General features: G+C 44.2%; 1 protein-coding gene across 2 annotated transcripts; it reads right to left on the bottom strand.

Moving 5' to 3' along the window:
- Positions 1-1,584: 1,584 nt before the first annotated feature.
- Bdh2 (3-hydroxybutyrate dehydrogenase 2) lies at positions 1,585-26,174 on the bottom strand. 2 transcript variants are annotated; one of them, XM_048333501.1, is made up of 10 exons: positions 26,090-26,174; positions 21,481-21,572; positions 20,320-20,398; positions 17,478-17,574; positions 15,551-15,659; positions 11,088-11,148; positions 9,882-9,995; positions 6,134-6,186; positions 5,084-5,176; positions 1,585-1,825 (listed from the first exon to the last, which is right to left on the bottom strand). In XM_048333501.1, the coding sequence occupies exons 2-10, from the start codon at positions 21,550-21,552 to the stop codon at positions 1,772-1,774; spliced, it is 732 nt and encodes a 243-aa protein (XP_048189458.1). In that variant the 5' UTR covers positions 21,553-21,572; positions 26,090-26,174; the 3' UTR covers positions 1,585-1,771. The 2 variants fall into 2 exon arrangements, with proteins under 2 accessions (XP_048189458.1, XP_048189457.1); XM_048333500.1 differs by having other exon boundaries at positions 6,134-6,192; positions 26,090-26,171.

Genomic DNA, 26,174 nt, shown 5'->3' with positions numbered 1-26,174 from the left:
TGTGTGTGTGTTCCGCCCCCGCAGTATCCCTTACCTGTTTTTCACGTCTTAAGCAAAACCCAATTTTAATCTTGCTTTTCACTCTTCAAGTTTCTCTGCCAGATATCCCACCTTGTCTCTCAGGGAGGGCCGCCTCTGAGATCAGACGACGTCCCGTCCAATACAGCTTCCAAAATGATTATTTTCCTAAACTGAACTCTTCCCCCTTCCAAAGTTTGGAGAGAAAAAAAAAAAAAATTCTCAAGCTTCCTCTTACGGCTGGGCTGAAATGTGTTTTTTCCTTTTCTTTCAGTCATATGACTTTCATTAGTACATCGTTTGAGCCTGGGACGGTAAGGTAGGGTGGTTCAAACCTGTAATCCTAGCTACTTGGGAGGCAGAGACGGACATCCGGCCAGTCCCTGCAAGACGACTCCATCTTAACCCACAGATGGGCCTGGTGGCCAGGGGTTGCTAACTCAACTACAGGGAAACGGAGTGGGCCTGCCCGCCCCGCCACGGGGAAACAAAGCCCAGGGAGCAGAGATCCCACCTCAAAAATCCCCAGTGCAGGCTGGGAAGGTGGCTCAGTAGTAGAGTGCTTGCCTAGCATGCATGAAGCCTTGGGTTCGATTCCTCAGTGCCACATAAACCGAAAAAGACAGAAAATGGCACTGTGGTTCACAGCACTAGCCTTGAGCAAAAGCCCGGGAGTTCAAGCACTAGCACTGGCAAAAAAAAAAAAAAAAAAAAAAAAAAAAAAATCACCAGTGCAAAAAAGGGCTGGACATAATCTCAGTATTGCTAAATAAATAAGTAAATAAATAATTATCTCTCTACACACACACACACACACACACACTGTATGCACCTATATAAATAAGTAAATAAATTTTCTGTGTGTACACAAAATAAACTCTCTCTGTGTACACATAAATAAACCTATGTATGTGATTGAAAAATATTGGATTTTGGGGGCTAAATTTCACTTTTCCATTGTAATTTTCACAGTGCTTTACCATTGGTGGAGGGAGCTAACTCTGAGCATCTGGTGGTATTAGCATCTGACTTACAGAATGCATTCATTTGAATTCATTCATTTATAACTATACATATATATGTATGCTTGCTCACTGAATAGAATTATTCTATATTCATTTTGTGCATGTGTGTACCAGTCTTGGGTCTTGAACTCAGGGCTTGGGCACTTTCCCTTAGATTTTTCACTCAGTGCTAGCACTCTACCACTTGAGCAGTAGCCCCACTTCTGGCTTTTTGGTGGTAAATTGGAGATAAAAGTCTCATGGACTTTGCTGGATGGCTTTGAAGTACAATCCTCAAATCTCAGCTGTCTGAGTATTTAGGAATATACTATTGGTACCCAGCTGCCATGATATTCTTATAAGTGTCATTGTTTCACTAATTCACTTCATAAGGAGTTCTATCATTTTGATAACAATATGCAAAAGCCACCCAAACCACATAGCCTCATTTCCTTATTTCATAATGCAGAAAACTAAAACCAAAGGTAAGTTGGATGTCCTAGTTTAGGATAAAAACATCTATAGAGTAGGCAGTAAAAATAAAAATACACAGAAGAAAAGATTCTTTTTCAACAAGTTGCATATTTTTAATTGGATTTTACTTAATCATTTCAAGAGCGATTAGAATGACTTGAATATGTTTAGAGAGCCAGACCCTTGGCTGCTGTCATTTGAAAGGTCTTGCTTTCATTGGGAGAGCGCTGTCAGTGAGTTTCTTGCCCAGCAGGTCTGCTGTGGGTTTGCTTGCGTCACAGGCTCCAACCTCCATCAATGACCACAGGGTTGCCGGTGACGTAGGCCGACTGCAGGGACAAGGGTGAGGTAACACAGCAATTAACCAAGCAGGTCACAGGCTATGTTTTCAACAACAACAAAATAACCAGTTGCTTATTATTTTATTATTAAAATAACCAGTGGGTTCTCAGACAAATAAGAAACCTCTGCTTACAAAGTGAATTGGAGAAAATTTGGATTTCCCTGTGAATGCTTTAGAACCGCCCGCTGTTCCTGTGAGCTAGAGCTGCATGGCCTCTGGGGGGCATGCCCGTACATGCCCAGCTCCGTCATGCTCTGGGCAGAGTCAGATGGGTGTTTGGTTTCAGAATCACAAAATTAAGCAGTGGTGGCCTGTAGCCACGTCCCAAATGAGAAGAAAGGGTAGGCTCCCATAGCACGCTTTCATCCTGAAGCTCAGAACTACTCAAAACTAGCTGAGTTGCAGGATACTGAAAACTTTTCAACAACAAAAAAAGAAAACAGAAAAGAGAGGAAAAAACCCTTTAAAAGGTGAAGTGTGTCAATAAGGAAGTGGCCATGTCAATAACCAAACAGTTAAACAAACAATCCAGTGTATCTGGGCAGTGGTAGCTCACACTTGTAACCCTAGCTATTCAAGAAGCTGAGATCTGAAGGTCAAGGTTTGAAGCCAGCGTGGGCAGGAAAGTCAGTGAGATTCCTATCCCCAATCAACTACCAAAAATGCCTGAAGTTGAAATGTGGCTCAATGGTAGAGTGCTAGTCTTGATCAAAAAAGTGCAATGATAGCATCCAGGCCCTGAGTCCATGCCCCAGGACCACAGGGGGAAAAAACCCCAACAAAACAACCACAGAAGTTGGATCAAGTACACTGCCTTAAAATTTTATGTGAGCTATGTAATTTATTAAACCATGAAATCATATTCTACACAAGGTCCAGATAACAGAGTCTGTAGCCAGGTGCCAGTGGCTCATGCCTATAATACTAGTTATTCAGGAGGCTGAGATCTGAGGATCATGGTTCAAAGCCTGCTGGAACAGGAAAGTCCCTGAGACTCTCATCTCCAATTAACCACCAGAAAACCAGAAGTGGTACTGTGGCTCAAAATGGTAGAATGCTAACCTTGAGCTGAAGAGCTTTAGGGACAGCGCCCAAGCCCAGAGTTCAAGCCTCAGGACCAACAAAAGAAAACAGAAAAAAATCTGTATAAAACTAAATTAAATATAATCATTGGTTTATGCTCATAAAACATATGATTTTTCCAAAGAACTAAAGCTGAAAACGTACTGGTAGTAGAAGTTGGAAAACCTTTTAATTTAAAATGGACAAGCATCTTGATTTGTGGTCTTAATTTTAAACTGACCTCTAAAGCTTGAAAGAATGGATGGAGGAGAAGGAAAGACATCATAGTTTGAGCGTAGAAAAATTGAAAAACTGATTATATAAATTAGGAAAAGGAGGGGGGTAAGTCGTCACTTGAACAAAAGGAGTTCTTTCAAGTTCTTTCAGAAGCAGGCTGAACTTTAATATGAAATGCTCTTTTCCCCACTACAGCGCCAAAGACCTTTTTGGTTCACATTTCAAGACACAATATTTGCACACTTGTCAGCTTAAGGATCATTCAGTTTATCAGCAGTACTTTCACATCAAATGAGCTCCTCTGGAGACAGTTACTTATCAAGCCTACGTGCCTGCTTCTCTCATAACTAGCATTCTCCTTGGCTATACAAGTATAGCTAATATTTGGAGAAATGGTGGCTACTTTATTACGCACACATTTCAATTCTTCTGTGTGTCATCTTCACCAAATTATCTGGTCTGTACCAAGTTGTTGTTTTTTTTTTTTTTTTAAGACAAAATAACTGGTAAGTTCCATAGCTCCTCTTCACCCTACCCCCCTCCCATCCTCCTCTCTTACCATTCATAAAGTTTCTTGTTTGTGTAACCTATGTGACATTCGAAGACATACGGAAGAGGATGCTCTTATCCTCTGCACCTTGTATCAGTTTTTGTTTTCCCAGCTGTGTGTCATTAAAATATACAATAAGACAGCCACGGATGGCTCATTCCTATAATCCTAGCTACTCAAGAGGCTAAAATCTGAGGATCATGGTTCAAAGCCAGCCCAGGCAGAAAAGAGAATGAAACTCTTATCTCCAGGTAGCCACCAAAAAACTGGAGGTGGGGCTGTGGCTCAAATGGTAGGGCACTAGCCTTGAGTATAAACACACACACACACACACACATACACACACACGTCATTAAAGAAGCAACTGGTTACTAAACAGATGCAAAGCAGAAGAGATTGAACTAGGAATTTTCACACCTGCAGACAAACAAGTAAGAATAGGAAAACATAGCCAGTGGAATTCTCCTAGGCAAGTCTCCAGTAAAATTAGACACTGCAAGCCAACTCTAAATAAAGGCAATCTGGTTAACCCTTTCCATTTCACCAGAAACTCTCACAGCTCAGATCTGCATTTGTTCAACTTACATTTAATCAAGATTGAAAGAAACTGTCTCTGAGAAAATTGAGTACTTTTCTAGATGCTGGTGACTTATGCCTGTTATCTGCGCTACTCAGGAGCTTGATAGCTGAGGTTCACAGTTCAAAAACAGCCTAGGCAGGAAAGTGTGTGCAATTCTTATCTCTAATTAATCAGGAAACAACCAGAAGTGAGCTGTGGCTCAAGTGGTAGAGCCCTAGCCTTGAGCAAAAAAAGGCTCAGGGACTGTGCCCAGGCCTTGAGTTCATGCCCCAGTACCAGTACCAGTACCCCTACATACACACACACACACACACACACACATACACACGCGCGCGCGCACACACACACACAGAATGAAAATTGAGCACTTTCATGTTGTTTCCTACTCTCCATTTCATTTGCGGTGAGATTTTGTTTTGTTTTATTTTGTTTTTGCCAGTCTTGGGGCTTGAACTCAGGCTCGAGCACTGTCCCTGAGCTTTTTTTTGCTCAAGGCTAGCACTCTACCACTTGAGCCACAGCGCCACTTCTGGCTTTTTCTATAAATGTGGTGCTGGGGAATCCAACCCAGGGCTTCATGTATACGAGGTGAGCACTTTACCACTAGGCCATATTCCCAGCCCCTGCAGTAAGATTTTGTGACATGTAAAGTTGAATGAATGAAGAGTCAGTGGCTCTTATTGGAAGTTGTCCCTGCCTTGTAAATGCAGCATCCTAGCCTGTATGTGGCTGAGACTCTACAATGCTACTTGACTGCTAGGCAAGTCCAACCACAGGTAAGCCAGGGTGGTGAACTCTGGGAGAACAGTGCTTACTTCATCTGAAGCCAAATACACGCAGAGCAGGGCCACTTCTTCAGCGGTGGCGAATCTTCCTGTCTTTTGTCTCTTCAGAAAATCATTCAGGGCCTGTGAACAGAGACCACTGGGAAGTCAGTGATACCAGAAGACATGTATGTTTTCCTGTAGCTTCCTTAAGGGCTAAAGGGAAGATGAACCCCCCCCCACTCCCCCCGGGAACCTGGGCTTCCTCATGTCACCTGTTAGGGTTACTATGACTGGAAAACAAGCAGCCATAGATATTGTCATACAGCAGAAAGAAGATAGGTGATATGAAAGAAGGTTTTTGTCTTCTTTTTCTTTAATTGGGTGACATAGTGGAGCATGCCTGTTCATCTCAGCACTTGAGTTAAACAGTTACCATGAACCACGTTTAACATAAAATACGTGGAACATAATTTTCAGTGCCTAGCTCCATAGTATTAAGCATATGTACATGTGAGCCACTTCACCATCATCCACCTCTAAAGCTCCTAGAAAGATGAAATCTCTGCTGCGCATTGGTGGTTCATGCTCCTAACCCTCAAGGACAAATCCCCAAGACTCTTATCTCCAAGGCATCTGTAACAAAATGGAAGTCGAGGCATGCCTCAAGTGGTAGCGTGCCACCACGAATGAAGAACATCTGAGCAAGACCAAGAGGAGGGCCGGTGCCAGTGGCTCACACCTGTAATCCTAGCTACTTAGAAGGCTGAGATCTGAGGATTGTGGTTTGAAGCCAGCCTGGGGCAGAAAAGTCCCCGTGAGACTTTTATCTCCAATGAATCACTAGAAAATGGGAAGCGGTACTGTGGTTCTAAGTGGTAGAGAACTAGTCTTTAACAAATAGACAGTGCCTGGGCCCTGAGTTCAAGACCCATGCCTGAAAAAAACAAAGAGCAAGAGCACACACACACACTTTATATTTACTAGACAATGATTTGAATCTTCCCCCTCTCCTGGCTATTAAGAATCAGTCTGCTCTAGGGAAGAAAGAAGGAAACTCTTTTAGCCAAAAGGGAAGAATATATTTAAAACCATATATACCTCTTCAGGATTTTCTCTGGCCTGTATTCTTTCTTGCAAAGATGGGGTATCAACTGTTCCTAAAACAAAGGTGGACATACAGCTTGGTTACTAAAGGGGGAATATGTATATGTGTGTATATATGTATATATACATTACTGTAGTCAAAGGCTCTATCTTATTCCTATTCCAGTATTTTCTTTAAGTCCTCAATGCCTCCATTTTGACCAGCACCTGAAGGTCCCACTGACAGTGTCTCCTAAAGTCTCCCCATGGCTTCCTCCTATCAAGGTGAGTGAATGCCACATCTTTTTTTTTTTAGTTAAAGAAATTTATTCTTTTAAAATACTTTCTTGTACACTTTCATGACTATTTTGAGAGGAACAAGATTCTCCTACAATCAATGTTATCTTAGAACAAAAATGACATATGTATAGCAATACATTTTGGAAGTAACTGGCAAAATAAAAATGTAAATGTCTATAGTGATTTAAGACTGCAACATATTTGCAGATTAACTGGACTCACATTAAGAGTATGCAGTGAAAACCCAAACTTTCAATTTTTTGGCTTCTCCATTACTGTATTTCTTAATACTATGCATAAATTGCATCCATTTGCAAATCACACTGGCCAGGACAAGGGGAAATTCCATAAGAAAAACAATGATAAATATGAATGCATAGTACAGTATGCACCTTCCTCCTAGTTCAGTAAGGTTAACACACTGGTAACAACTCCACTTAATAAGATAAAAAACAAATTACTACTGAAGCAAAAATATTTTCATGGAAAAAAAGCTGAGCTTCTTGCCTAGAAATAATCATTGTATATTGTGTTACCTAATACAGTAAAAAGCCTTTAAAAATGATTAATGATTAATTTTTGCATGGGAAATGCACTTTCTTCAATATGGCTGATCATCTTTTTTTCACTGAATGATTTTAAATGACAAAATCATTCTTCAGGACAGAAAAATATAGCATCTTCAATAGATATCTCAAGACAATAAACTGTATTTACAAGATGCTGTATGTACAGGATGCTAACTATAGTTAGAAATCACAAGAAAAAATAAATTTCTACCATTTTACTTCCTTTTTCTCAGCACTCAACTATGACCACACACACATAGGAGAGCCAAGATTAAGTAAAACCTGTTCTAGATGAAGTATCCCAAAACAAGTAGTTCTCATAAAATATTTTTTTCTTTTCACCCTGAGAATCAATTTAACCTATCACTGGATTACAATCAAGATAAAGACAAGAGCTCTAAATCCTCTATTCATGTCAAAATCAAACTGATGTAGTGAATGCCACATCTTACCTAAGGCTGGTACAGATGCTTAAACCTGCTTTTGCTGAAAAGCATTGATTTCGTATGTGAGCCCATGAAGTAACTAAAAGCAGGGGGAAAAAAGCCTGGCATTTCGGTCTCTTTTTCCTGTTGGTGTTCTTTCTTCTGAACTGTTTTCTTCAATCACCTTGGACTCTAAGGACCAGGACAGAGACTTGGTATCTTTACAAGGGGGAGTGGAGGAATCGGCCACCCTTGAAGGAAGGGAGCAGCAGAGGCTCCTCAGGACCCATCGCCGCCAGCAACAAGGTTTATCACCACCAGATTACTCTCCTCAGTGGTCACAGCTATAACAATTCCTCCTCTGTAATTATCCACTAGCTCAGACTGTGGCCATAACAGTTTACCCATCATTTGCTCTCTGCTCCAAATTATCTTTGCCCATTTCAATCTGACGCTCACGTCTACAACCTGAACGTGACTGAGATGACTGGAAGTGCTTACTTTGCCTTGTTCCACTACAGGCACAGCAATAGATACATTTCCTCTCTCTCTCTCTCTCTCTCTCTCTCTCTATCTATCTCTCGATCTCTCTGCCTTTCACAATGTCTGTCCGTCTGTCTTTTCTCCTGGGCTCTGTGGCTTGAACTCTGGGCCTGGGCACTGTCTCTGAGCCACAGCACCACTTCGGGCTTTTGCTGTGGTTCATTGGAGATAAGAGCCTCACAGACTTTCCTGTCCTGGCTGGCTTCAAACTGCGATCCTCAGATCTCAGCCTCCTGAACAACTAGGATTACAGGCATGAGCCACCAGCATGTGGCCGTGTTGGGGTACATGGGAGACCTGACCAGTGGTACCCCAGAAATCTGGTCCTGAGACCTAAAACTCCAACGTCACGTACAACAGCCATTAAATGAACTGCAGAGCAAACTTAGGCCTCGGATGAATTCTGGTGTCATTGGCCTCTACCATGCCCCCCCCACCCCCAGTCATCATCTGCACACACCCCATTGGAGGCTGGGACCGTGAGGCTCACCTCCAGCAGTGCATTGTACACTCACCTGCAGTGCCCACATCCCTCATTTCCTTCCATGGTAGACTCAGTGAATCACAGCTACTTCCTTGTCCCTAAGTGTTGGATAACATATTTTCCAATCTCATGAGTACTCCAGGGGTGGCAAACGTCGTATTTTCCAAGTCATCGTGACATGTACTCCATATGACAAATGGCACCCAGAGGAGCTGGACTCAAATGAACACCGGAGTGGGTACTGGAACCCAGTGAACTCTTTCTCCTGTCTTAATGCTGCCTGTGCCTACATTCTACTCTAAGAGAATGGAAGCAGAACACGCCAATGGCTGCATGCCTGTGGCCAATGGGTTCTTAACTACTTCTCTGTATTTCAAGGGTTTTCTACCCAAGGTTCAGTCAGAAATCCCCTGTAGGACTTTATAAATGACACACTTTTCTTCCCTCTGTTTCCTCAGTTTCTACCAAGCCCTTCAGGCATGGAAATGTCCTTCAGGTAATTAACGAAAACAGTTCTTCAGCCAGCTGTGAATTGCTAGAATGCCTTAATCCTAGACAGGCAGTATCTTTCAGGGGACATGAAGAATCCTTATTAGGCACTGTGTATTTATGTTGGGTTGGGAGAGCCAGGTAATAAGGTCTACTTATTTAACATGCTCCCATGGTTACCAAGACAACAAGCCACACCCAGTTTTGCAAAGGCCTTTACTGAAAGGGCCCCCCCACTTTTTTTTTTTTTTTTGATAAAGAACCTGAGAGCAAACACACTTGGCTTTAGCTCCAGTTGATTTGTAGCCACAGCTCAATTGTGCCTTTTCCTTGTAGTGTGAAAAATAGCCATGGCCAATGCACAAGCAAAGAAAACGTGCCTGTCTTCCTACACGTAAAACTTTAGCTATACTATCTGGTAGACCAAATTTGGTCAGCAAGCCATAGTTTGATGACCCTACTGACAGTGTAAAGAGAGGTTCATTCTCTGTTTGATTTATTTCCTTCCTTCCTTCCTTCCTTCCTTCCTTCCTTCCTTCCTTCCTTCCTTCCTTCCTTCCTTCCTTCCTTGCTTCTTTTGACAATGACTTACTATGTAGCCCATGTTGTTCTCAAACTTTTCGTCCTCCTGCCCAGCCTCTCAAGTGCTGGAATTATAGGTAAGCACCACACCTTTCTTATGACAAAGTCACCTGGTCTCCTTTCAAAACACAAACTCCAGCCTTTGGATTCGGAGCTGTCCCTCACACCGTGGTGTATTTTAAATCCTTCTCAACTGCAGTCCCCTTCCCCCAGGGGGGCCATCACTGTGGTGCTGTTTTAGGAGGCCAGACCCTTTATTTTGACCTTCTCCAGATTATAGGCTACCGTGTCCCGTGGTAGACAAGCGTGGGTAGCTCTGGCTCACAGTGGCACGCGCATGTCGGAAAGGGCAGGCTGGGCTCCTGACTCACCTGGGCACACGCAGTTGCACCGGATTCCCTGCTGGATGAAGTCCGCAGCCACCGACTTCGTGAGGCCAATCACAGCCGCCTTGCTTGTGCTGTACACACAGCGATTCACCACTCCTGCGGCGGGCAAGGGGCAACAATGGGAGCAATTAGAAATCGTCTCCTTTGTAAAGGAACACAGTGGGGTTCCCTACTGACCATTTCTAAGCTTTGTCCCAGCCTGCTCTGCTCTAAAAGGAAAACACAGACATTGATGGTCGCCTGTGGCTCACGCCTGTGATCCTAGCTCCTCAGGAGGCTGAGATCTGAGGCTTGTGGCGTGAAGAAAGCCTGGGTAGAAAAAAAATCACATGAGGGCTGGGAATGGCTTAGCGGTAGAGTGCTTGCCTTGCATGCACGAAGCCCTGGGTTCGATTCCTCAGCATCACATAAACAGAAAAAGCCGAAATCTGCTTGTACCAGTTGTATATAAGCAGGCTTTAAAAGAATAGAACAGGAAATAGTGTTTTCTTTTGGGATCAACCTGCACAATCAAACAAGAGGCCTTGGCACTTTGCAGGCCTCCCCTGTGTATTCTTGCAAAGCAAGGTTTCAGCAGCGATTTCATTTGGGTTCCACAAATCCATGGGGATCAGGCTGCAGCATTATCTCGTGGCCTTCCCCGTTGCCCAGTCTTCCTGGCCCTTTGACTTGACGGCTCTCTCGTTCAGGGCCCGGGGGAGCTGTTTGTGAGCATTCTTCACTCCACAGGCGCTCTGTGTATTGCTACTGCACTTTGTGCAAATCGGTGCACCATGGCTTTCCCCCAGGAAATGGAATTGGCCTGTCTCTCCCCCACTTTGGAACCATGAAGTTTTGGGGGGGTAGGGGCATACAGTACATGTTCCATACATTATTTTGGGTAACTCAGTGGCAAATGCTTTTTCCCTTAAATCAATATTCACTTCCACATTCATAAGAAGGAATAAAAGGGAAGGCAAAAAACACCTAAAATTTATCTTAATAGTGTCACATAAATTAAGAAAAAAGTTATGACTGGCATTGGTCTATGGCAATGAGTCTGATGGTTAAGCAACCTACAACTGACTTTTTAGAACAGGAGTTTCGAAGCTCTGCCTGGGTTTAATGATCTTGTTGATGCTCCTTCTCACGCCCCCAGCTCGGGAAGGCGCGTGTGATCATCGCCATGTCGGAAGAAGGCCTTCCTACCTTTCATGCTGGAGGCCACGGATGACATGTTGATGATGTTGCCTGACCCCTGAGCGAGCATCTGCCGAAACAAAACATGGGCAAAACCAAATACCACCCGGTGTGTCTCCAACCCTGCTTTTAAAATACACATGCACTTATTTATGGTTGCAGCACCAATTTCACCTTGTTAATGTTGAGCTTCATTAAGGACTATTACCAGATATCCCCTCACCCAGACCTTGCTAGGAACTATAGCCTAAGTGGCACTTCTGAAGGGTGCGCTATACCACCTCCCTGTAGTACAAGAATGAGCTAAATGGAACATGCATAAGCGTCACTGTGTGTTCCAGGTGTGGGAAGACTTCCTCCTCCCCAATCCCATTCCACTCCCCTCCCCTTCTCCCTCCCCTCTCACTTCCTCCTTCTTGGTGGTCATGGAGCTTGAGCTCCAGGGGCCTGGGCACTGTCTCTGAGCTTTTGTGCTCAAGGCTAGTGATCTTTTCCTCCTCCTCCTCCTCCTCCTCCTCCTCCTCCTCCTCCTCTCTCCTCCTCCTCCTCCTCCTCCTCCTCCTCCTCCTCCTCCTCCTCCTCCTCCTCCTCCCCCCCTCCTCCTCCTCCTCCCCCTCCTCCTCCTCCTCCCCCTCCTCCTCCTCCTCCCCCTCCTCCTCCTCCTCCCCCTCCTCCTCCTCCTCCCCCTCCTCCTCCTCCTCCTCCTCCTCCTCCTCCTCCTCCTCCCCTCCCCCTCTTCCTCTCCCCTCCCCCCATGATTCCTGGATGTTGGGCACTAAATTCTCAGTGAAATCACTGGGGAGGTAGAAAGAAGTGGAGATGGTAGAATTCAAGGGGCTGGAAGAGTTAAAATAACTGTCGGGGGAATTAAAAGAAAATTAGACAAAAGATGGAAACCTTTGGCACATGTTGGTGATAAAACCTAAGTAAAGACAAGAGTTCTAAGAAGAAGAACCTAAGCAAGAAGCTTTCAGAACAAGGAGATCATAATGAAATACAGGCTTCAGAAGAGGAGCAAGAATGTTAGCAGTGTAAAAAGCACTGTTGAAGACAAAGCCTTAAACTTGTTTCTTTCTTCCCCTCATTCACATTAGTGATGAACAATGGACATGGAGAATGCATCCAGTTCCCTTTAGTATATAAAGATGAGCTATTTATTATGGAGGCTCCATCTTTAGTCTTCTGAAAGTCAATCATGCTTCAGGGACAACCTTATAGTACCCTTAAGATGCTGGTACTTTCCCTACCATTGGATTATCTATTCAACTAAGATTGACTTCAACCAAGATTCTAGGGCCCAGCGTCCTTGCCCCCATCCAGGCTGTCTTCTTGTAACACAAACTCTGTACCTGCTGTCATGTCCCTTCCTACACCATGGTATATACGGGGCTCACAACTGATTGGCTAGAAATTCAAGAGTAGGTTTCTTCTAGCCTATCCTAGACAAGTCCTTCTGGCTGCATCTTAGTCTGATCTATCTCAACTGGCCAGAGCTCAGCTCCTAACTTCTGGTATAGCTTGTTCACTGAAGTCTCCAAATGCAATGCTTGACCTTCACCTGGATTGATAATTTTGATTCATTAGTCATTCAACATATGTTTGTTGAACAGCTCTATGTCCTAGTGACTCTCCTAAGATACCATAAGAGGAAAAAAGCAAGCAAACATATAAGCCCAAATGACAAAGACATTGCCAAATCTTTGCTCTCAACTGATCTCCCGTTCTTGTGGGCCTTCTTACAATATGTTCTAATTGTGTCTCTGCCTTTTGGCTTGTCTCAAAATCTCAGGATGGTGTTTGGTGCATCTGTCCAGGAATGAAAGCTTTCTACAAGTCTTCCTAGATGTTGGATACCCAACCTTTCAGGTATGTGTAGACTCCAAATCATAGCTTCCCCTGGAAAATTCTATGCTGGTATTTGTGTATCATACTTCATGACACAAAAGACCCTAGACAGTCAGGACTGGAAAAGATGGTGCCATTTACTGTCATTTTCCAGCAGAAGACATAGACACTAGAGGATGTAAGCACCACTGCTCATCATGGCCTTGTAGGGGCAGAGCTCAGACTCTGCCTGCAGACATCTCTGATATTAGTGTTCTACATGAGGAGCTGAGTTGGCCAAGGTCACTTTGCTTGTTTCCTCTTCCCCTCTCCCCCGCATCTAGCCCACACTGGCCTTGAACTTGTGATTTTCCTATCTCAGGATTACAGGCAGGTGCCCCCACACTGTGATTGGGATCACTGAACAAGTTGCACTGAATTATTTGGATTCTATATCCAAGTCATTCACATCTCTTGGATCTTAAAAAAATAAGTGTACTAATTTACAAGTTGGCATTTGCATATTGGAAATGTTCGTATGTACTTAGAAGCTTAAATTCCAGCTCTACGGATCCCATACCTACTGTTTAACTTGAATTTCTAAAGCCTTCAGATCTGTAGTAGCTCCTTTTGCAAATAAGTTCCATACACGTGTAGCTCTCCACCCTCTGGGAACTAAGCTTTTCATTCTTTTTTTTTTTTTTTTTTTTTTTGGCCAGTCCTGGGCCTTGGACTCAGGGCCTGAGCACCGTCCCTGGCTTCTTCCCGCTCAAGGCTAGCACTCTTCCACTTGAGCCACAGCGCCGCTTCTGGCCATTTTCTGTATATGTGGTGCTGGGGAATCGAACCTAGGGCCTCGTTTATCCGAGGCAGGCACTCTTGCCACTAGGCTATATCCCCAGCCCCCAAGCTTTTCATTCTTGGCGGTTCCTTTTCCACCTCAAATCCTGTGCTAAGTATCTGTCTGTGAAAATCCATCGAAGTCTCAAATCACAGATTTGAAAAATAAACTCTGCACAACCAAAAAGATAACTTTTGCTAGTTGAACATTCTGAAAGTTTACTCTAAGATCCCTCTGAGGTACTGAATAAACACTCAAACATTTTCTTCACTCTCAGGCTGGTGTCTCTAATGATCCTGCTTGTGTTCTCCTGGATCCTTCTTCTTTTTTTTTTTGGCCAGTCCTGGGCCTTGGACTCAGGGCCCGAGCACTGTCCCTGGCTCTTTTTGCTCAAGGCTAGCACTCTGCCACGTGAGCCACAGCGCCCCTTCTGGCCGTTTTCCATATCTGTGGTGCTGGGGAATCGAACCGAGAGCTTCATGTGTACAGGCAAGCACTCTTGCCACTAGGCCATCTTCCCAGCCCTCCTGGATCCTTCTTGACATTCTGATTAAATACTCAGAGCAAAGTGTCAGCCTTGCTGTGCTCTTTCCCTGGCCTGGCTTGGACAGTGTTCAGAATCATCAGTGGATCATCCAATCCAGCTGAGTGGAAAGACCAAAGGGCTCCTTCTGCATTCACGGGAACTCCGTTTACAACCTTGACCTGGGCTGGTTCTGGACTCAGTCATTTCCTTTCCTTGTCTGTAGCTCCTGGTTTGTAGGTGCAATCAAAGTCAGGGTTGTCATCCTTCCTAGATTTCCTCCTCTTCTCCATCAGCACCTAGACAGGTGTATAATGCTTGTTTGAAAACAAGATTGACATACTATTCGCCTGGGTGAAGGCTGGAGAACTCCACGGAGGCGGATCAGCAAGGCCCCGCTGTCGCTCCTTCTGTAGTCTACAGAAAAGGCTGAATTCCAAGGCTTCAAATTTTGGTTGTAACCATTTGTTAGTTAGGAACTTGGACAACTCACCTAATCTCTCAGATTTACCATGTATCATCAGTGATTGTGAAAAAGGAGTGCCTACTTCATAGGACTATTTCATGTATATATATATATATATGTGTGTGTGTGTGTGTGTGTGTGTGTGTGTGTATCCAGTACTGGGGCTTGAACTCCAAGCCTGGGATCTGTTCCTTAGCTTTTTCGCTCAAGGCTGGTGCTTTACCTCACAGCCACACTTCTAGCTTTTCACTAGTTAACTGGAAATAAGAGTCTCCCAGACTTTCCTGCTTGGGCTGGCTTCATACAGTGATCCTCAGAGCTCAGTGCCCTGACTGGGAAGAATGACGGGTATGAGTTAGTGGCGCCCGGCTAATTCATTCTTGTGTGTCTTAGTGACAGTCACTCTGCTGGGTCCCCTGCCTCCAGGCTTACTCCCTTACTTCTCCTGGGCCTCTGAAAAATCCCACTATTAGTGACATACAGGAGGGCCTTGCTGACACCTTTCCCCTTTGTCTTCATGGTGCCTATAACTGCCCTACATATAATATGTCTATTTGATCACCCATCATTATGTTCCCTTCCTCAAGAAGGGCAACTCCTTATGGAAAGGACTTTGTTGAGTTCACTGAGGAGTCTTGTGTGCCTAGCACGGAGCTTGACACACAGGAATACTTCAATTTCTCAACTGTTAAGAACTGGAATTAAATGAACGATCAGGATGCTGATCAGATGCTCCGTGCATGGAATGCGTTCTGTCAGCCCCTGTCTCCCTTCGCGCATGCCCACTGCCCTCGTTCTGGTGGTGGCAGTGGTCTTACTTTAGGAAGAAACGCCTTGATCATCAGGTACATGCTGCGGACGTTGAGACTCATAGAGAAATCCCAGTCCGTTTCCTCGCAGTCCAGGATGGTCCCATGATGGACGAACCTGGGAGAAGCATTGAACAGGAGTCAACAAAATTGCTATTCAAGGAATGGTGGTACAACACACTGGGAAGTGCTTGCCTAGCATGCATGTGGTTCTGGGTTCAATATCTAGCAACACACACACACATACACACACACACCACACATACACACACACTTATTATTTTTATAATCCATTCATGATTCTATCTATTGTCACTTAGTGACCACAGGCATTGTCTATGTCCTGCATCAAGACTAAATAGCTCAAATATAGTAAGCACACACCCTATGTTAATAAGAGTCTCGACTTAACTGAGCCCATTTGTTATCCAAAGACAGCATCATTCTTTTAAAAGATTTAAGGTGTGACACAGACAAAGATACATTGTATATGTAACTTGCTTTGTTAAATGGCAAAAAATCAATACATATCCTAAAAATTAAGAAAAGTGGGGGATGGGGTGGGCTGAGAGGGGCGGGTGAGAATATTGAAAGGTGTGACATTGTATTCATAAATGAATTTGGTGAAGGGCTATTGTTTTGTACAGCTATTTAAAGATAATAATATATATTTTTAAACAAAGAAGGTGTGAGTTTGGGGTGGCCAGATGTGGGTAGCGCTATACACCAAGTACACTGGAAACATCAATGCCATGCATGAAAAGCCACCAGCAAGTGACTCTTATTTCAAGAGCAACACTGCCCTCTGGTGGCAATCTCTGAGAAAATAAAAATGGCAAACAACAAATACACCCTAATGTTCTGGGTATCAGAGGATCGCAAAGTTATGCAGCTCATGTCTACTTTGAAGAGTTGAATAAACAAGGCAAGACAGAAGAGAAGTTCTCGGCCGGGCGCCAGAGGCTCACTCTTGTAATTCTAGCTACTCTGAAGGCTGAGATCTGAGGATCAGGAGTCAAGGCTGGCCTAGGCAGACAAATCTTAGAGCCTTTTATTTCTAGTTAACCAGCAAAAAAGCCAGAAGTGGAGGTGTGGTAGAGTACTAGCACTGAGAAGAAAAAAAACGAAGCAAGAGCATGAGGCACAGAGTTCAAGCCCCAGTATTGGCACCCCCCCAACACCCCTCCCCCCGCAAGTGTGTCTGTTTTCAAGTCACACGTCTATCAGCAAGCTTCCTAGACAGCAACAACCAACCAAGTATGGTTGGTTGCTACAATCAGAATGTCAGCTTCCTGCCATTAACAAGCGCATGCTATATTTTTATATCTTCACCGCAGACTTAATAGAGGCTAAGGGAAAGGAAAGATTCAATGGTTTTGTCATCTCTATAGATATTCTTCTGCATGAATAATCAGATTATGAAACAGAGTCAGAAGTCCCTGCTGTGCTTGAATTTCCATACAGTGGCACACACGACCCGGCTTGGATCAATGCCCAGTGTCTTCTGCAGTTACGGGCTGCCCGCAGGCTTCAAGCTCCTGTCAGTCTCTTTGCTGCATCACTTACCTAGCCTATGTCTCAAGGGATATGTCATGCTCCACAATGAATAATGTTGCCATAATGTCAAAGTTCTCTTTTTGTATTGATACTAACATTAGAATTCAGGGCTTAGTGCTCTCCCTTAGCTTTTTGGCTCACAATGGACACTGTACCACTTGAGCCAAAGCTCCATTTCTGGCTTTTTTGGGTAGTATATTGGAGCTAAGATTCTAATGGACTCTTCTTCCTGGGCTGGCTTCAAACCTCAATCCTCAGATCTCAGCCTCCTGAGTAGCTAGAATTACAGGTGTGAGCCACTGGCACCTGACTCAAAGCTCTTTTCACAAAGTCATAGAAAACCTTCTGAAGTAAAGAGAAATAGAAGGTCATCAGTTACCCAGCAACGTTAAAGAGAACATCAACTCTTTCAACTTCACTGGCAAACTGGTCAATTTGTTTCTTCTTTGTGACATCCAGCACACGGATTTGAATACCTAAAGAATAAAAGACACTATTAATTTATAGCTATCAAAACACATTTCCCTTTGAAGATTTCGTTGTTTTGAGATTCATCACATGGAGAAAATGAAACTAGCAGGGATTTTTAACACTGCTGACTATCTTTAGGGTTTTCAGTCTTCTAGATTGTGTGTGTGTGTGTGTGTGTGTGTGTGTGTGCGCATGTGTGCGCGTGCGTGCATTCATGCTAGTACAGGGGCTTGAACACCGGGCTCAGGTGCTGTCTCTTAGAATTTTTGTTCAAGACTGGTGCTCTACCACTTGAGCCACAGCTCTGCTTCTGGATTTTTGCTGGTTAACGGAAGATTCGTCTTCCTTCTTTCTTGGGCTGGCTTTGAACCTCAATCATCAGATCTCAGCCTAATGAGTAGCTAAGATTATAGAAGTAAGGTACTAGTGCCCAGCTGAAATTTTATTTTGGATTCCTTTCCTTTGTGTTTTTTTCCAGTAGAATAACTTTCTTTCAATTTCTTGGAATTGTGATTCACCATATTCTACATCTGTTGGTTCACTCAAGGGACTAAGGCTTGTTTGATCACGTAACTTGTCCTACTTTGCTGGGCCAGAAAACTTTCTTTTTTTTTTTTCTTTGACAGTCCTGGGGCTTGGACTCAGGGCCTGAGCACTGTCCCTGGCTTCCTTTTGCTCAACGCTAGCACTCTACCTCTTGAGCCACAGTGTCATTTCTGGCTTTTTCTGTTTATGTGGTGCTGAGGAACTGAAGCCAGGGCTTTGTGCATGCAAGGCAAGCACTCTACACTGGGCCATATTCCCAGGCCAAGGCCAGATAACTTTGAAGCAGGTTTGCTCTGCTCTGGTTTCTTCCAGCATCCCGTGGCTGAAGTCCTCAGTGCTACGGTGAGGTCTAATGTGGCATGGGGCATGGAGGGGCCCTTAGGTAACCTGGCAGATCACAGGTTTCCCATCGTGGTGAGTGATTTCAGGGCTAAGCTCAACCACAGGGGGCAGATGAGCATTGAAAACACAGCTAGTGAGCTGGGTGCCAGTGGCTTAGACCCTATAATCCTAGCTACTCAGGAAGTGGAGATTCTGAGGACCATGGTTCAAGGTCAGCCTGGGAAGACTCATCTCCAATTAACCACTTAAAAAAATCTAGAAGTGAGGGGCTGGGGATATGGCCTAGTGGCAAGAGCGCTTGCCTCGTATACATGAGGCCCTGGGTTCAATTCCCCAGCACCACATATACAGAAAACGGCCAGAGGTGGCGCTGTGGCTCAAGTGGCAGAGTGTTAGCCTTGAGCAAAAAGAAGCCAGGGACAGTGCTCAGGCCCCGAGTCCAAGCCCCAGGACTGGCAAAAAAAAAAAAAAAATCTAGAAGTGAAGCTATGGCTCAAGTGGTAGAGTGCTAGCCTTTAGCAAAAGACTTATGAGAATTTGGAGGAGTTAGTTATCAAGAGGGTACAATCTTGTCCTTATGTGTAAGTTTTGAAGACGATTGTACAGCCCAATGAGCTATGGTTAGTAATGTTGTATGGTACGCTTGCCACAAGCTAACTGCAGCTTTTAGGTATTCTCAACACAGCACTTAGATAACTACATGAGGTGGGGCCTTTGTTCATTAGGTTGACCAGGGTGAGAATTTCACAACTTAATCCTCATGTTGGGGTTTTGCATAGTAACACCTGCTGTCATCTCAGCTACTTTTGAGGCACAAGCAGGTGGGTAAAAGCCTTGAGGCCAGCCCTAGGCAAAAACAGGAGATGTCATCTGAAAAACAAAAAAATTAAATCAGAAAGGGGCTGGGACGTAGCTGGGAAATTGCCCTAGCAAGTTCATGCTCGTGAGTTCAAGTTCTACTTCTGGAAAAAAAAAAAAAAGAAAACAAACTCATCCACCATGCTGAAGCTGGGAATGTGAACCCAAATACAAAAATTGGCAGATCCCAAACAAAGCCATCAGACAAGTTCGAGGTGCGGTGGTGAAGGCCTGGAATTCCAGCACTCGGGGAGCCGAGAGAGGAGAGTTGTAAATTCAGGCTAGCTGGGGGTATAAAGTAAGATCTTATCTCAAAAAAAAAAAAATCAAACAAATATAAATTAAAAAAACATTCCATTCATCATTTTAAATATTGAATACATGCTGCAATATTATATATACTGCATTATATAAATATATTATTTAAATTAATTTCCACCTGTATTTTACCTTGTCACATGACTTACGAATACATACGTGATGTGTATCATGTGACTATGGAACAATGCTGCTCCTGGAGAGGGAGGAACAGAGCAGACAGGAAAGAAAAACCGCACTGAAAAAGTGGAGCTGTGGATCAAGTGGTAGAGCACGAACTAGCCTTGAGCAGAAGAACTCAAGGACAGCACCCAGGCCCTGAGTTCAAGTCCCAGAAGGAACACGCACATACACAAAATAAAACATTAAAAAAAAAAACCCTCATTAATAGTTAACAGAACAGCTGATAATTTTCACTCATGACTTCGTAACTAGCAACGAAATCTCTCAACAAATTGTCCAGTGTGCAATTTTGATAATACATCTCTTAGATTTCTCAGACATTGAAGCACACATTTTTGTCTGTGGGTTCCTCCCGGAACCGTGGATTTAATATCAGAGTCAAAAATGAAGAAAAGCAGGTCTGTGCGGCCGAGCGGCTAGAGGGTTTTCTTTCAGCACGTGCGTATCGCTCCTTTCTAACACTCGCCAGACTCTGACCCCGGCTCAGGCGGCTCGCTGCTTACCCGGGTACTTTTCCAGCTCCTGAAGTTTGGCCTCATTGATATCTGTTGCTATGACTTTGGCTCCTTCTTTAGCAAAAGCCTGCAGACACAAACAAGCCCTTTGTGTAAACGAGCAAATGGCCGGCATGAATGGGAAGCGTTCGGTCTCTTTTTCTTTTACCTTATTTTCATTGTAGTTTTGCAGAGAAAGTGGTGGAATTTCATACATTCTGGGCTCACTCCCCCCTTCCTCCTGTTATTATTACTATGATCATCTTTTTTAGAACGTGACAGAGATTGTGCTTGGCATCTTTGTCTTTTTAATATCAAACCAAACAGTGTTTTTTTAAACCTCGAATGTAGTCAGGTGCCCGGGGTCATGCTTGGAATCCTAGCTCCTCAGGAGGCTGAAATCTAAACATCACGGTTTGAAGTCAGCCAGGGCATAAAAAGGGCTAGGAAGATGTCATCACCAATGAAGCCCCAACATGCTCCAGTGGCAGAACACCAGACTGAGACAAATAGCTAAGAGACAAGTACCTAGACTCTGAGTTCAAGGCCCAGTATTGGCACCAATAAACAAACAAACAAATAACTGTTGTGACTCAAAATGCTGCTATTTTGGGATGGGAGTCTGGATTTCATTTGGGCAAGGGGAATAACTTCAAATAACAAGAGAAAGGTGGGGCCTTTCCCTGTCAGGATTATACTACTATTGCTACAATTGTGCTGCCATTATTTTAAGGTGCATTAGTAACTTAGGTGGGGGCAAGATGTGGGAGAAGTTGAAGTAACTCTGGGATCCTTCTTCTGAGCTGACCTCATTCCAGAAAGCTATGTATCCTTTTTAAGGCCTGTACAATAAATGTATTACAGTGTGGAGAAACTGGGGCAGAAATGTGTTTCCGGAAGCCAAAGGTTATCTTGGATGCCACAGAACACCGAGTGAGCCATCAATTCCTTTGTCGGCATCAGGAATAGCAAGTTTTCCTATGTAACTGAAGACAACAGAAGCATGTTGGGGGTTCAAAGTATATGCCTAGCATGTTTGAGGCCCTGGGTTCAACCTCAGCATCAAAAAGGAGGAGGTGAGATGGACAGAGAGGGAAAGAGGTATAGAATTCAGAAAACCAGGGGGTCCAAAATGAGTAAGTAACCAAACCACAAGAGACAAGAACTTACTAAGGCAGCTGCCCGGCCAATCCCCTGAGCAGCAGCAGTGAGGATGATAACTTTCCCGTCTAGTCGACCCATGAGCGAACCTGCAGGGAAAGCTAAAGACACGTGCAGTTAATGCTTTCCACTGTAACTAGAATACAGCCTTGTGACATCTGGAATGGACAGCTCAATGCGCTCCTTTAAGAATGTGTAGACTTCCTCACTATAAGAACAGGCCTTCCACTGGATTGTGGAGGGGTGCTTACTCTAGGCACCTAGTTTTTATATATCAGAAACTTCTTTAACATGTATATTTTATTGTTATTGTGGAGGTGATGTGTACAGGAGTTGCAGTGACATAAGTCATGCAATGAGCACATTTCTCTTTGGACAGTTTTTCTCCCAGTTTTTCCCTCTCATGCCCACCCCACAAATTGTAGAGTTCAGTTTCTACATAGTGTCTGGTGAGTACCACTGCTATGTTTATTTCTCCTTTATCCTTCTATTTCTGCGTCCCCTTACCCTCTCCCAAAGACAAATGAGCAAACAGGACAAAAGAAAAAGACAACAAAAAGCAGAAGCAACAACAACAACAACAAACTCTCTCCTCTCCATTTCTTGGAGCTCATTTCATAAAACATTATTTTATAGGATCATATGCACCTAGCTATAGAGCCTTTGTGATCCACCCCTCCTTTGTTCCCACGGTGTGGATGTCTAGAGACCTGTATAACTTATCAGCAGTCCGCAGCGGAAGCCCCTGAGGTGGAGACGGGAGCCTGACATTGGACTTTATCCTCCTTGTCAGCCTCAGGTGACGAAGCGCACTCGAAGAGTCCAGATGCCTTGTCCCCCGCCCCCCCGCCCCCCCATCGCGTGTCCTTCCTACTGCCCTGCTTCTTGCTTTCTCTTCTGTCAGCTTTTGGTGAGTTTTGCATGATCAGTTTTTCTTGTCCTTTGAAAATATTTCATAGCTGGCCTCCAAGATTTGTTGAACAATAGCGCTGGAAAAATCAAATCATGTCCAATATCTCCATTTTCCAGATGAGGAAACTTGTTGCTCAAGGTCATAGAGACAGTGTCAGAGCCCCCCCCCCCCCATACTGGAGCTTGAACTCAGGGCCTGGGTGCTGTCCCTGAGCTATTTTTCTCAAGGCTAGTGCTCTACCACTTGAATCACAGCACCCTTTCCAGCTTTTTTTTTTTTGTGTAATTTATTAGAGATAAGAATTTCCTCTTGTATGAGAGCAGTCTGCCCGACATTGCTACTGATCCTCTTTTAAAGTTTAAGCATGCAGCAGTAATACTTTAACCCACAGAAGAATGAAGTTATTATTTATTTATTTATAGTCCGTATTGGGGCTTGAACTCAGGATCTTGTGCTGGCTGTCCTTCAGCCTTCATTCTGTCCTTGATTGGTGCTCTACCATTTAAGTCAAATCTCTTTTTTTTTTTGGTCAGTCCTGGGCCTTGGACTCAGGGCCTGAGCACTGTCCCTGGCTTCTTCCTGTTCAAGGCTAGCACTCTGCCACCTGCACCACTCAGCACCCCTGCTGGCCGTTTTCCATATATGTGGTGCTGGGGAATCGAACCGAGAGCTTCATGTGTAGGAGGCAAGCGCTCTTGCCACTAGGCCATATTCCCAGCCCCAAATCTCCACTTCTTGTCATTGACTAATCTCATCATGGTGTTTTCTAGAAATGAAATCCATAGAAGGCCTACTGAGTTGTAATTTGAGCTATACATAGAGAAAACTTCCAGCTGAGCAAAAGTAGAACCCAAATAATAAAAACAGAATCATAGCCCCTTAGTGAATTCCCAGACTCCAGTCATTTTATAAGCACCAAACTTGAGGAAGGAAACCAGTACAGTATAAATAAAAAAAATTATATTTTTCTCCCAGCCTTCTCCTAAGAGAGAAGGGCCTTTATCAGAGTAACAGTGCATTAAAGAAAAGAAAATAAACTCATAGGGACTGTTGGGCAGTGACATTAGGTCCTTCCCAACACCATAGTTTTCAACTTGTGCATGTGTTACTTGTGTTTAACCCAGGAATTTGCACTTGCCAGGCAAATGCTCTACATGTAAACTGCATCCCCAGTTCCTTTCACGTTCATTATTCCATGAATAGGGTCTTGAATTGATGCCTAGATTAGCCTGGTGTGTGATCTTCGTATTTATGCTTCCTGTGTAGCTGGAATGGTGGGGGTGGGGTGGTGGTGGGGGAGGAGAAGATGTCCAGTGAGCCTTCCTGCAGGACATGTCTGAGTAGGATAAAAGAAAAGGAGCCTCGCCTTCAGGCTTGTGTCTGCTCCTTCCTTCTTGAACTTATCTCTGTTCTCTTCAGCCAGGAAAACTCTCCTTCCTTCCTTCCTTCCTTCCTTCCTTCCTTCCTTCCTTCCTTCCTTCCTTCCTTCCTTCCTCCTTCCCTCCCTCCCTCCCTCCTTCCCTTCTTTCTTCTCTCCCTCTCCTTTCTTTTACCCAGTGCACCAGTCCATCCAACCCTCCACAGCTTGCTCCAACGCAGGAGCAGTGTTTCCCAGGTGAGTTGGGTCATCAGCAAGGCTCTTGAGAGGCTGTGCCCTCCTGGGTTTCGCAGTAGGTTTCCCAACTAGGCCATCGGATGAGGACTGGGGCTCCACTCCTGGCAGACCTCTCAGTTCCCGCGTCATGCACCAGAGCCTGCACCTCAAAGCCTTGGACTCATGGAGGTAACTGATTATGAAGTCAGGCGTTTGCTCTGAAGAATACCAAAGAGACTAAGGCAGACACGCAGCAGCTCTAGGGCTGACTCTTACAGAAATCTGCTACCTTGCTAGGCTGCACAACAGGCAGGAATAGCTTCCACCCACTTGTTCTCTCTCTCTCTCTCCCCTTCACATGCTGATGGTTCTCCCAGCTGTTTGTAGTTTCATATGCATTTTCTCCCACACCAGCATTTCCCCCTAATACCTTTGTGTCTGCTTCTTTTAGGACAGAATAACACTAAGAACTAGTTAAAGCACAGTGCTGTACAACTGGAAGCCCAGCTATACAGGAGGCAGAGGTGGGAGGATCGAAGCCTGAGGCCAGCTTGGGCAATAATCTATAGACCCCATCTGGAAAATGAAGCAAAGTAAAAAGGCTTGCAGGGATCGGCTCAAGGGGTAGAGCTCTGCTTAGCAGGCACTACACTCCCAAAGGGAACTAGCTTCTACATTCTATAGTGTCTGATAAAACCAATGCTAAGTGTTCTTTTCTTTCCTCTTACACAAAACTTCACTTCAGATGTGGTAAAAGTCAACTTATACTTTAGAAGAACACTCCTATCAGCTTTGCTCTCCCCTAGTACCAAGTGTGACCTATTAAGAGAGACTGTTTTTACAGCACCTGTATAGGCCATAGAGATTCATGCTCCTGTAACGGTGTATGTCAAAGGTTTCTTTAAGGATTGATGACTCAGGGCTGGGAATGTAGCTTCATGGTAGAGTGCTTGCCTAGCATGCACAAAGCCCTGGGTTCCATTCCTCAGCACTACATAAACAGAAAAGGCCGCAAGTGGTGCTGTGGCTCAAGTGATAGAGTGTTAGCCTTAAGCAAAAAGAAGCCAGGGTCAGTACACAGGCCCTGAGTCCCAAGCCCCAGGACTGGAAAAAAATTACTGACCTAGGGGGATGGGAATGTGGCTTAGTGATAGAATGCTTGCCTAGCATGCATGAAGCCCTGGGTTCAATTCCTTGGTCCCACATAAACAGAAAAAGTCAGAAGTGGTGTTGAGGCTCAAGTGGTAGAATGCTATCTTTGAGCAAAATAAACTTAGGACAGTGCCCAGGTCCTATGTTCAAGCCCTGGGACTGGCAAAAAAAAAAAAAAAAAATGATGGCCCAGCTGTGGCAGTGGCTCACACCTGTAATCCTAGCTGCCTAGAAGGCTGAGCTCTAAGGAGCAAGGTTTAAAGCCAGCCTGGGCAGAAAATTCTATGAAACTCATCTCCAATTAGCCAGCCAAAAGCTGGAAGTGGAGATACGGTTCAGGTGGTAGAGCAACAGCCTTGAGTGAAACAGCCTAGAGAAGGCACCTTAGCTCTGAATCCAAGCCCCAGTGCCAGCAAAAAGAATGGACGAGCTGCCCAGTTGCATCTACTGAAAATCTGTGGAAGCACAAAGCACCCCATTGGCTCACTTGGAAAACCTGCTTTTAGCTGGCCATCGGTTGTTCTGGGATCAGCGGGGATACGCTGTATCCTCAAACCCAGATTTCTTGGGGGTAAATTTATGCAAAGATGACCAGAAATGGCATATTTAAGCCAATTCTCAGTAAATCCAAGATGGACATTGAACATGTTGACTTTGTTCCTTTAAAAGTGTTCCAGTGAAAGAGACAACAGCACAACATTTGCAGGAGCTCTAAATATCTTCATGAACTAGAAAGGCAAATGTTTACTCAACAGAGACACTGTTAAACTGCTTTTACTTTGGCTACTCTGAAAGAAAGACTTGTGGAAAAACCCAAAGCCAAAACCTGTTACATCATCATCTAACTGTTTAAATTCATCTTGAAATAAGCAAAGTGCAGAACACATAACATCTTAAACATTAAGCCTCCTTTTCCCCCAATCCAACTTTTGGAAAAACAAACTACCAGGAAATCTTACTTTGGAGTAGAGAGTAATGGTGTCCTCGGGTCTCCGCAGGAGAAACAGACTTAGATCTTTGTGCAGAAGCAAGTCAGGCTCTCCG

This window comes from Perognathus longimembris, chromosome 24, assembly GCF_023159225.1.
Source record: "Perognathus longimembris pacificus isolate PPM17 chromosome 24, ASM2315922v1, whole genome shotgun sequence".
Lineage (NCBI taxonomy): Eukaryota > Metazoa > Chordata > Mammalia > Rodentia > Heteromyidae > Perognathus > Perognathus longimembris.
The sequence above is the reverse complement of the archived record's forward strand: the minus strand, read 5'-3'. Positions and strand labels throughout refer to the sequence as shown.

Bases quoted from the DNA above. Each gene is read 5' to 3' on its own strand.
- Bdh2 (XM_048333500.1), bottom strand. From the start codon at position 21,552: ATGGGTCGACTAGACGGGAAAGTTATCATCCTCACTGCTGCTGCTCAG. The intron at 9,996-11,087 runs GTAGGAAGGCCT...TGCCCGCCGCAG, and splicing joins CGTGGCCTCCAGCATGAAAG to GAGTGGTGAATCGCTGTGTG. The intron at 5,177-6,133 runs GTATATATGGTT...CTCTGTTCACAG, and splicing joins CCAGAGAAAATCCTGAAGAG to GCCCTGAATGATTTTCTGAA.